This window comes from Cucurbita pepo, chromosome 3 (genome assembly GCF_057944985.1).
Source record: "Cucurbita pepo subsp. pepo isolate OVF chromosome 3, ASM5794498v1, whole genome shotgun sequence".
NCBI classification, from domain to species: Eukaryota; Viridiplantae; Streptophyta; class Magnoliopsida; order Cucurbitales; family Cucurbitaceae; genus Cucurbita; species Cucurbita pepo.
Window position 1 is genome coordinate 13,670,857 of NC_141800.1, and position 11,277 is coordinate 13,682,133.

Below are 11,277 nucleotides of genomic sequence, written 5' to 3' on the forward strand. Positions count from 1 at the left end.
CATACACAAGTCATAGAGATACTGTTTCTTACTTATACATTAATATATTCCTCTTAATTAGTCCGCGGATTCTATAAATTTAATTATTATCCTTATTATTAAAATTAACTAATAGTATAATAATAATAATATAATATATTAACTATAATACTATATCCTAATAAGATATCATTATAATAATTATAATATAAACATAATTATATGGTATTAATTATTAGTTACTATTATAAGATATCATTATAATAATTATTATATTAACATATCATTATAATTATAACTATTTTCTTATATCCTAATAAACATAAAATTATCTAATTATTATCATCATTATATTATAATATAATTAGTGTCCAACTTTAAAATTGTTATTAATTATATAATTAACTCATATGATTAAACTATTAATTATGGTATCGTATTCTATTTAAAACAATAATTAATTGGATTAACCTAATTAATTATTTTATGTTTATAATTGAACAATCATAATTAATATAGTATATACTATTGGAGATTTAAAAAGGTTGCTTAGTGTTCATTATTACGATTATGCTAATAAATTTCATATCAAAAGGAAAATTGTAAGATTATAGGAAAATTAATATAGTTTTAAATTTTTTTAATTAATATGATGTCATATTATGTCATATTATTATTATTATTATTATTATTATTATTATTATTATTATTATTATAGGTTGAAATATTTGTTTTACCCTAGTATTTAATTATAATAGTTATCACATAAAAATGTTAAATATTATTGGATAGGTTGGAATCCGAATTGGATTTAATTAAAAAGTTAAACTAATTATTTATGCTATAACAATTATTGTATATTAATTATGGTATGAGGCTTCATATTAAATGTTAATATGAATGTTCATTTTAGCTCCGTTTGCACCATTTCGACCCTTTTAAACCTGTTTTTGGCTCTGATTAGGTTAATTGAGGTCGTTTTAGTGTCGTATTTCACAATTATTAGTTGGATTAATATTAAATTGTGAAATACTAAGGAAAGATGATGAATGGTGTGATAGGAAACGAACCCTGACAATATTTGGAGCAGCTCTTGAAGAATGGGAGCTAACGTATATTAATTAGGGAGAACTTCGGCTAAGGCCAACAAAGTAAGTGACCTTACCATAGGATAAGCTAGAAATTGTATGAGTTACAATTTATGATTTTTTGAGATGACGTACGATGACGCATGCGATATTTATGTTTATGATGTATGAGTTGTATCGTATGGTGTTGTATGCTAGTTATATGATTATGTATGAGCTATGATGATGTATGAGCTATGATGCATGATGATGTACGTGAGTTAGTTATATTACGATGTATGACGTACTTGTCATGCTTGATGCACTTAATTGCATTATGATGAGTATAATGTGTTTTCCATATTAAGCCTGCTATATGATGATGAGTGCCATATTGCATCATGTCGATAGATCGACTTAGGACACAACTCTAAGAGCATGAAAATGGTATTAATATAAATATCTAACAAGCATGTGTTACTTAAAGTAACGAAGAGATGAGACTAGGGTTGTGTTAGAAGAGATGTTAAGATGAGAACTAGAGGGACCTCATGCATGTGTGTACATAAGCATAGAGATACTTCTCTTAGAGATGATGAGTGCGAACAAGCACAATATGATGATGAGGGGGATCATGGTGAGCATGACACCAGGGGTCCGCTGACCTCCAGACATCGCTACAAACAGCTAGCTTGACCAGAGAGGGTTTAGGGGGTGTGCAAGCCGCCTAGGGATTCACACTCGTCGTGTGGGTCATAGTCCGGACTGGAGACCACCCCTAGTATGAGATGAGATAGAGACAGGTACGTAGAGCATATTTGCATGTGATTGCATTTAGCATGACCCCTATAATCGGGTCACTTACTAAGTATTCTTCAAAATACTCAGGCCGTGTGCCACATCATTTTTTAGGTAAAGGCAAGGCGCCCATGTATGGATGATGGCGACATCGCAAGCAGAGACTATGACACGTGCATAGGGTAGACTCATATTTAAATTTCTGATCTTAGGTTAGAATAGGTTGTTTTGAATTTAATCGATTTAAATTATTTGTATTTGTTTTTATTTTCTTTACATTTCAATATTTCGTATTAAACACGTACGATGTGTTTTCCAGAGATAGAAGACGCTTTAAATATGTTCAACATTTATATTACAAATGATGTTTTCTTTTAAGAGTTAGATTCAACATTTTATGAGAAAATGAAACGTTAGTAGCGACTATGAGTAAGTAGAAATTTAGGGTTGTTACATAAACGGACCAAAATGTCCCTACAGTTATGCACCATTAGTTAGTGATCTAAGTGACTTTTAATTGACATAAAATTTTATAAGAAGTCTTTTTTCAAGGCTTAAAAGGTTATTCGAAGTCTTTTTTCAAGGCTTAAAAGGTTATTCAAAGTTTTAGGACTATTGGAATATGGCAAGGGCTTAAACCAAGATTTGGGGTGGTAAAAGACTAAAATATCCCTATAAGAACTCTAAGAAGTCTACAAGACCCTCAAGGACTTCAAACGTTATGAAACTTCACGTGAGACACATTTATGATCTTAAGGATATTTATGAAAGATCATAAGAAGATTAGAGCATGTTGGGGGAATGAAGTAGGAGAAAAATGACGAAAGAACCTTAAAACCCCTTTATAAGAAATCAAAGATTTATGCATGTGAATAAATGTTTAAGGCTCGTATGGATTAAGGCTTACACGTTAAGATTTCTTTTCTTGGTTGTGGGTCAAGACTTAAGAAAAAAACTCTTAGAGTGGAAGCCCAAGAAACATAGAAATCTAAGATGATTCTCTAAGAACAAGGGTCTTAATTCTGAAGTTCTCGATTTTTCATTATGAGATCTTGGATCTTGATTCAAGTTCTAGTTTTTATTCTCGCTCTCAGTTCTTATCCTTGTCTTTATTCTTGTTCTTGGTTCTTTCTTTGTTCTCTCACACACTCCACCTAGGATTTATGGTACAAGACATGAACATGACAACCTATGTTCAAGGCTTCATGAATTTCAAGTGACAGAGTTTGAGCCTTCATCCAAGGATTCATGTGTTACAAGTGATTTAGTCTTAACCTGTATCCAGGACTTCGTGCGTTTTCTGCGATATAGTCTGAAACCTACACCCAAAACTTCTTATGTTCCAAGAAATGTAGTTAGGAACCTACATCCAAGTCTTCATATGTTGTAAGCAATGCAATTTGAAAACCTCTGCCCAAGTCTCCATAAATTCCAAGTGACATAGTCTGAACACCTACACCCAAGATTTCTTACGTTCCAAGCATTGTAATCTGAAACCTACATCTAGCTTATGCCCAAGTCTCCATACATTCTAATCGACATAGTCCGAATACCTACACCCAAGGTTTCTTAGATTCCAAGCAGTGTGGTTTGAAACCTACATCTAAGGCTTCATACGTTCCAAGTGATGCAGTCTATAAACTTACATCTAAGACTTTTTACGTTCGAAGAGATGTAGTCTAAGTCATGAACATGTTATACCGTGGGAGGTCAAAAAGTTTCTAGTTACTAGGACCTTGGTCCTTTGTTCATAAGTGACACCTAACATTCTTCTTGTCTTGGTGGAAGTAGGACTTAGCGTTGTACTTTTCTTTAAGTTCTTGTTCTTAAGGGTTATTCTCGAGGTATAAATCTTGACTTACTTCCTTAAGCAATATTTCAAGCTCATAGGTTGTGAGTATTTTATAATAACATGCATAATCATCAACGTATCATAAAGTCATAACGTGTCCTTTAAAAATTCTATAAGGATCTTGAGTCTTAGTTAAGGGTAACTTTATCCTTTCCCGTAAGCCTTGACTTATGTTCCATACTGTTCTAGAACCTTTGAAATCTTGTATAATACTTCGTAAGGTCATACTTAAGTTTCTCATAGCCTCGAGAAATCATTAGGGTTTTGAAAACTTCTTACGGGTCTTATAGGGGGCATTTTGGTCATTTATCACATTCCCCGTGGTTTAGGCTCTCAACCTCTTCTAAGTCATTTGGAGGGGGTTTGAGTTGTTTTAAAAGGAAAACCGCCACCAACCCACCCGAAATTTTCTTTCTTCCCCTTCGCTCTCCTGCGACGGCCACACCAACCTTACGTTTTTCCGCACACTGTCACCAACCTCACCGCCACGCCTATATTTGATTTCAAAGTGTTAGTGAGCTCGTTCTTTTGCTCATGGCGTCCAAACTTCTGATTCGGACGGGAAATTCTTTGATGAATCGATTGCGATTAAGTTCGACGCATCAGAATAACTGGATTTGGAGTAGCCAATCTCTGTCCCAGGGCCATGGTGTTGATGTCACTCCGATGCTATTTCCTTCGGTCTCTAAGCATCAGCCTGCTCACCATTTGCAGCAGAATGATACCGAATCATTGAGAAAGCTCGAATCAGAAGGCATTTTCTTCCCTTTCGGTCTTCCGTCGCTCCGGTTCTTCTTGCCCGACGGTATGCTATCGGTTTCTGTGGCGTCTTAATTTTTCTTATGAGTTTACAAGTAGCTTATTCTAATGGAAAACACAGCTTGATTAGTTAAGGCATCTGTTCGACAGGATGGAAAATGTATAAGGCTCATTTAATATGAAAATGTACAAGGCTCATTTAATATGTATAAGGATGGACTTCTTATAGGAGATGATGAAGCATGGATGATAATTTGATGTTTTTTTCATTTAACATTTTGTCTAGATTTCAAATTAGGAACGGAAAGTTGCACCTATATTATTATAATTCTTTAAATTCATACAAATATTGAATTTAGTTTTTTTCCCCTAGGGCTTGAAATATGATAGTGCAATAATGTGAAGATAGGCAGCGATGCCAAATAACAATCATATCTGATAAATTCCCTGCAGGATGAAATTGGGGGGATGATCTGGTCCTATGTCATTATTCTCTTTTCGTTAATACTAGGCAACTTTTTTTTAAAAAAATTTATAACGCTGTATTTAGACAATGTACCCTATTTTCACATGTTTACATCTTATATTGTTTGTGAGGCACTCATTATCAGAAAGCATTTGCAGATGGTATGTTGACCTAATGAACCGTTTGGTTCAAAAGTTTGAAAGAAAGGTCTATGGTGATTAGCCACAACTACTTATAGTTCAGAAATAATGATATGGTAGCATCAAGGTTCAATGTTCTAAATGTATGTCTTGTTGTGAGCCATGAAATGCAAATGCGGCCTTGATTAAGCAACCGAAAAAGAATGCTTTTTTCATACTGCATACTGGTCGTTTCCAGTTTCAATTAACTTTCTTATATAATCATAAGTTTGGAGTCTAAGTCAAAGTGGGATTGTCAAGTGTTTCTTAACGCCATAACATTTTGCCACTCTTGAGGTTAAGAGAAAATTTAGGATGCCAAAAATCTTAGTCAATCATTCAAGCTTTAGAGATGACGGCTCAATTAGTCTTGAGAACCTTGTTGGCAGTGAAGATACTTGCCTGCCCATGTCTATCCTTTACTGTGATAATGTGCAGGGATGTGTGTCTACTTATTCTGTAATTAACTGACTTTGGCTTTGGAAAATATCATGCGAACCATATTTTTCTGTTGAAATATGATATTGAAGCTGAATTCCCCGTATTATTGCTACTTGTGGTATATCTAACTGGAGAAAAATTTGAGGATCTTTATTCACTCCTTGAGGACAAGGTGCGTTTTGTGTCAGAGTAATGGATGGACTAAAGAGTAGGGATAATATGGTAATTAGGAGGGTGGTTTGTTGGGTGTTTCTCAGGGAGATCTGGCAACAAGAGAAGGTAGGGAATATTGAGATTGCATAGTATGAGTTGCTGAAGAGAGGGGAGGTTTAGGTGTCAAAGCTCTCATTTTCAACCTTCTAGAGAGAAATCTCTCTTTAGCATTCTTAAGGTGTGCACTGCATATTGAGCATCCGGAATAAAGAAAAACTTGTTTTAAGTTGTTTGTAAATACTATGACCTTCCTATCCAAGATTACAATTTTCCCTCCACACCCCTCCCCAACCTTTCCTTACTCATCTCCATGGCTAGTATACCTACTCCGTTCACCCATCCATGGCTGCTCACCCCTCATCTGAAATTTCTCTTTGATACTACTCTATACAGCATGTTTTGATTGATTCCTAGACTTTTACCATAGCTTTTGATATGTATTTCATGGAAGCAAAGAAAAAACCAAAGAATCCAACCGATCAGCCTCCCATAGCCTCTCCATCACCTGTAATATGCATTTGTTTAATCCCTAACCATGTTGATGCATATACGGTTCATGCTTTTAGACCTATTAGTCTCATTCCATGCTTATAAGGTCATTGCTCGAGGTTTATCTAAAAGGTTGAAAAAGGTTTTGCCCTTCCCCGTTGCTGAAAATCAGATGGCTTTTGTTAAAGGAAGATGGACATTGGATGCTTCCCTTATTGCCAATGAGATTATTGATGATTGGCGTGTTCTAAAGAAATCAGGTTTAATCTTAAAGCTTGATTTAGAAAAGGTTTTTGATAAAGTTGATTGGGCCTTTCTAGATGCTATATTTAAGGCTAAAGGCTTTGCCACTCTTTGGCGCAAATGGATATATGGTTGTATATCTAGCACAAATTACTCTATTTTTTTATTAATAGGCGTCCAAGGGGCAAGATTATACCTTCTCGTTGTGTTCGCTACGGAGATCCTTTGTCTCCATTTCTTTTTATCCTTGTTTCAGATTGTCTTGATCGTCTCTTGTATGATAGCACTTTTTTGGGTGAATTGAAAAGCAACACCTGTGGCACCAGTCGTACCTCATCCCTAACAGTTAATCACTTACAATTTGCGGATGATGCATTATTATTCTATTCCATGGATCACAAGGCAATTGAAAATCATTTTTGGTCTTTTTGAGCGGGCTTCAGGTCTAAATATCAACTATGGCAATACATGTTCCTCCAGAGAATTTAGATCGACTGGCACAAAAATTTGGGTGTAAAGTGGGTTGCTGGCCAGCTGTTTTCGTTCGTCTTCCTGTGGTAGGCAACCCTTCCAATACTCGTTTTTGGCAGCCAGTGATGGAGAATTTACTACACAAGCTTCACAATTGGAAATTTCCTTTATTTCCAAGGGATGTAGGCATTACTTCTTTAATGTCTACTGTTTCTAGTATGCCTACATATTTCTTTTCTCTTTACAAAATGCCTACCACGATTGTCAATTCTGTTAAAAAGTTCTCTCAAGATTTTTCTGGGAGGGTCTACTGGGACATGGAAGTATGCATAATGTTAAACGGTATGCTACACAAATTCCCCCCAATTGGGGGAGGTCGGTGGTGTTGGGCATTAGCAATCTGAAGCATAGGAATTTGGCTCTTTTGTATAAATGGATTTTGCAGGTTCTTTGTGAGGGCGAAGTTCTTTGGTGTAAAACCATTAAGGCTAAATATTATTCATTGGATAGATGGATGCCTTTCAACAATGGCCTACTGACGCTTATCTGGGATCATCAAAAGCTCCATGGACTTCAATTTCACAGCTCAACAGCCTATTAAGAAAGTGTTGGGCAGTGGTAATAACCTGTCATTTTGGCATGATATTTGGACCAATGATCACACTCTAGCTTCACTATATCCGAGACTTTATAGACTACCAAATTATTCCCATGCTTCTGTGGCCGATGTCTGGAATGCTGATAATGGAAGCTGGAATTCGCGGAAATCTTAAGGAGGATGAAATAGATGAATGGGCTTCTCTCTCCCATTTTCTATGATCAATCTCATTATCCTTGATGAACCACTCATGGTAGTGGACTTTTGATTCTTCTGGATTTTGCAGTACATTCTATGCTAGACTCCCTTCAAAGGGTTCTTATCTCAATTCTCTAGATTCAGTTTTTTCAAATCCTTTTGGAACTTAGTCATGGTAGTGTAAGCACAATAGATAGAATTCAGAGTCGAATGCCCTTTGTCTCCCTCTCACCCTCCTGGTGTATTATGTGCCATGCTTTCTCATAATTGCCCAATCATCTATTTGGTTACTATTATTTTGCTAATCAGTATTGGAATTATATTATGCAAGCTTTTGGGTGAAGCACGCCATTGCCAGGAAACATATTTGACATGCTATCCATGATTTTCATTGGTCATCCTTTTAAGGGGAATGCGAAAACACTTTGTTGGCTTTGAATCGCTCCTATTTTTGGTCTCTTTGGTGCACAAGAAATGGACGGATCTTCAACGACACTTGATGTTCCATTGGTGCAAATTTTCACACCCTTTTATCGATTATAGTCTTTCTATTTTATTAAACAATTGGAATTCCTTCTTGTAACTCGTTGTTTCGTGGGCTTTTCATTTTATTTATCTATTATATATCTCTCTTTTTCTTTTCTTTTTTTTAATATATATATATACACACACAATTATTTTTCCTTCAGCTTTTTTTTTTCTTTCCGCAGGAGATACTTCTTCGACTCAAGAACCAATGCTCTTATTTCCTAAAAGGACTTTTCAGCCTAGCACCATCAGGCGAAAAAGGAACCATGGATTCTTTGCCCGGTATCTATCCCTTTCCTTTCCTGCATGTTTATCATGTATGTAATGTTTTTACTATTGAGAACCTATAATTTGCAAATAATGTTTTTCTTTGCTTAAACATGCCCAGTAGAGCTTTATGGTTAAGTTTTTTTTTAGGGAGAAACATGGGAATTTCATTGATGAATGAAATGAAAGAAAAAAAAAAAAAAAAGAAAGAGCGTAAGCCCTCCCAATCACCAACAGGTTGGATTATAAAAAAGCTAACCAATTTGAAGTTAAAAGAGGAACAAAAGCCCTCCCAATCACCCGGTAGAGTTTTGTGGTCAAGTTTTTTTCTTTCTTTTTTTTTTTTTTTTTTTTTTTTTTTTAAATATCTGTTTGTTTACCCCAATAAAGAAAGGGTATTAAAAATAATAAAATCCACAAAATAGAGTTAAGTTGCAAGCAAACCAAAAGATGTTAGGTAGAAACTTCCAAATCCATTTAGCAAGGGAGCATCATTCTTATGCTTTATATTGCCAATGCCAAGGCCACCCATTATTTAGGGAAACTGAATTTTCTTTCGCTTAATATTTTTGTAATCTTCCATCACCACCAGATCCATCCCAAAAAAAAATCTCTAAAGAGTTTCTCCATGGACTTTGCATCCTTATTGGTAATTGAAGCATAGAAAGATAATGAATAGACAAATAAGAAAATGTGCCTGGAATGAGTGTATGCCTACCACCCTTATAAATATACGCACAATTCCAATTCTGAAGTTTGTGGTAGATTCTTTCAACAACCACGGCCAAAAGATAGAACTCTTTGGATTCCACCCAAAGGGAGACCAAAACAGTTCAAAGGCCAAGTATACCTAGCTTACAACCAAATTTCTCATTCAAAAAGGATAATCTTGACCGATCAACGTAAATCTCAACATTTCACTCTTGCCATAATTTATATTCAACCGTGAAGTAGCATCATATGTTGTCCAGCTTCCTGAATACGTAAGTAGCTTATCTGCATTGATTTGTGGCCTTTGGAGTTAAAAAAGAAAAAAGAAAAAAAAAGCTACCATCCTACGAAGATTTGTTTAGCTGGCTAGATTAGCTTTAGAGGGAAGGTGGTTTGTAATGCCAAATTAAAACGTAACAAATCATTTCAAAATGTGCATTAAAAACCTCATTTTCTTCTTTGAGCAGCAAAGCAACCAAGGGTGGGCGGAAAGTTATTGCTCGAAGGATTGCAAAGGGCCGATCAAGAATAACTGCATAATGTTCATCTCAAGTCAGGTTCATTTGAATTGCCCTGCGATTATCTTGTGTAGGCTATGTTATTTTTTTTTTAACTGAATTGAAAGAATGTACTCTCTGGGTGAATAAGATGCAAAAAGGAACAAGATGGGAGGATTTAAGCCATTTTAGGACTAAAATCTTATCTGAATTCTTGCTAGGTTTCACATATCATTTTTTTTTTGGTTTAAATATTGTTATCTAGCCAATAATAATAATAATACTACTAAAAAATATTATTTTCGTCATTAGAAATCAATTATAGACACTAATATAATTAGATTTGCTCTTCATAGATAGATTTGAGATTTGCTATCCTATAATATCGGTTATGGATATCATTTTCTATCATATAGGAAAGGTTGCTGCACAAAAATGTACTTCTAAGTAATTGCTCCATAGATCCTATATCTATCTATATTACAAAGAAATCATGTAACAAAGGGGTTCTTATTTGTACAAATGGTACTTCGAATTTGGAACGAGCATGAAGAAATTAACGGTACTTCTCTATCTTCTGAGTTGTTCTGTGGACTTTTCCATGTACTTTAGACCATTTAGGTCATTCCATTTCATTTGCCTCTTTTTTTTAATCAAAATTTTTAAGCATGATTCTTTCATTCACCAATTCTCTTGAAGTCTGGTCATAAATTTGTATCAAATGACTGAACTTTTTTTTTTCCTCTTTCAAATATGGGTTGCATTCAGCTGTCCAAGCTATTTGAGATGGTTGCATTTTCAAAACTGTCAAAGATTTATGAGAAGGCAAAGAGGAGTTGACAGGGAATTTGTACATTCTCGAAGACTAGACATTAAAACTTGAAACCATTGGTATACAAAGCTATACGTAGTTCAGTGCCTATCTTTGGACACTGGAGGATGCAGTTTGCCATAAATGCACCACATTGTTGTCCAAAGCGAGGCACCATAATTCTGATAGGCCTCTCAACCTACCCGCCCTTTTCTCATTCCTGTCCTGCTTCTCAAGTGACATTTTCCTGTATTAGGCGCGAAAAAAAAAAAAAAAAAAAAAACACGAATCAAGTATAGTTTAACTAGTTAAGACGTGCCAATATGAATATAATTCAAATACCGTAAAATCTGAAATTTTAATCAAAAGATTAGAGGTTAGAGGTTTGGTTTTTTCTCCGAATCTTTCTCCAAAAACACATTTTTATCAATTGTATCGAGTGACGATGATGATGGTAAGAAAGTAGTTTTCTTAATAAAATAAATAAATAAATAAATAATCCTTTTGATTTAATATTGTATGCTAGAAAAATGGCTCTTTTCAGCTCTTAGAAAGTGCCAATTTAAAACCTCACCAAATTCTATATTTTCTATATTTGCTTTGTCTTCATTATATTTCTGACGCCTACCCTCTTTATTTTTTATTATTCTATTTCATTTTTTTAAAAATATACATTTACTAAAATTCATGTTAAATTATAAAATTTTAAA

General features: G+C 34.6%; 1 protein-coding gene across 6 annotated transcripts; it reads left to right on the forward strand.

The window, feature by feature from the left end:
- Positions 1 to 4,134: 4,134 nt before the first annotated feature.
- Positions 4,135 to 10,997, forward strand: LOC111789743 (Ribosomal protein L34). Of its 6 annotated transcripts, none has more exons than XM_087122478.1 (4): positions 4,135 to 4,501; positions 8,464 to 8,598; positions 9,727 to 9,816; positions 10,525 to 10,997. In XM_087122478.1, exons 1-3 carry the CDS (start codon positions 4,231 to 4,233, stop codon positions 9,789 to 9,791), a joined length of 471 nt encoding a protein of 156 aa, XP_086978604.1. In that variant the 5' UTR covers positions 4,135 to 4,230; the 3' UTR covers positions 9,792 to 9,816; positions 10,525 to 10,997. The 6 variants fall into 6 exon arrangements, with proteins under 6 accessions (XP_086978604.1, XP_086978605.1, XP_023526192.1 ...); XM_087122479.1 differs by having other exon boundaries at positions 9,727 to 9,811; XM_023670424.2 differs by having other exon boundaries at positions 8,464 to 8,563.
- The last annotated feature ends 280 nt before the right edge of the window (positions 10,998 to 11,277 follow it).

Excerpts from the sequence above, each read along its gene's own strand:
- LOC111789743 (XM_087122478.1), top strand. The coding sequence starts at position 4,231 with ATGGCGTCCAAACTTCTGATTCGGACGGGAAATTCTTTGATGAATCGA. Across the intron at positions 4,502-8,463 it reads CCGGTTCTTCTTGCCCGACG|GAGATACTTCTTCGACTCAA; the intron begins GTATGCTATCGG and ends TTCTTTCCGCAG. Across the intron at positions 8,599-9,726 it reads CTTTCCTGCATGTTTATCAT|CAAAGCAACCAAGGGTGGGC; the intron begins GTATGTAATGTT and ends TTCTTTGAGCAG.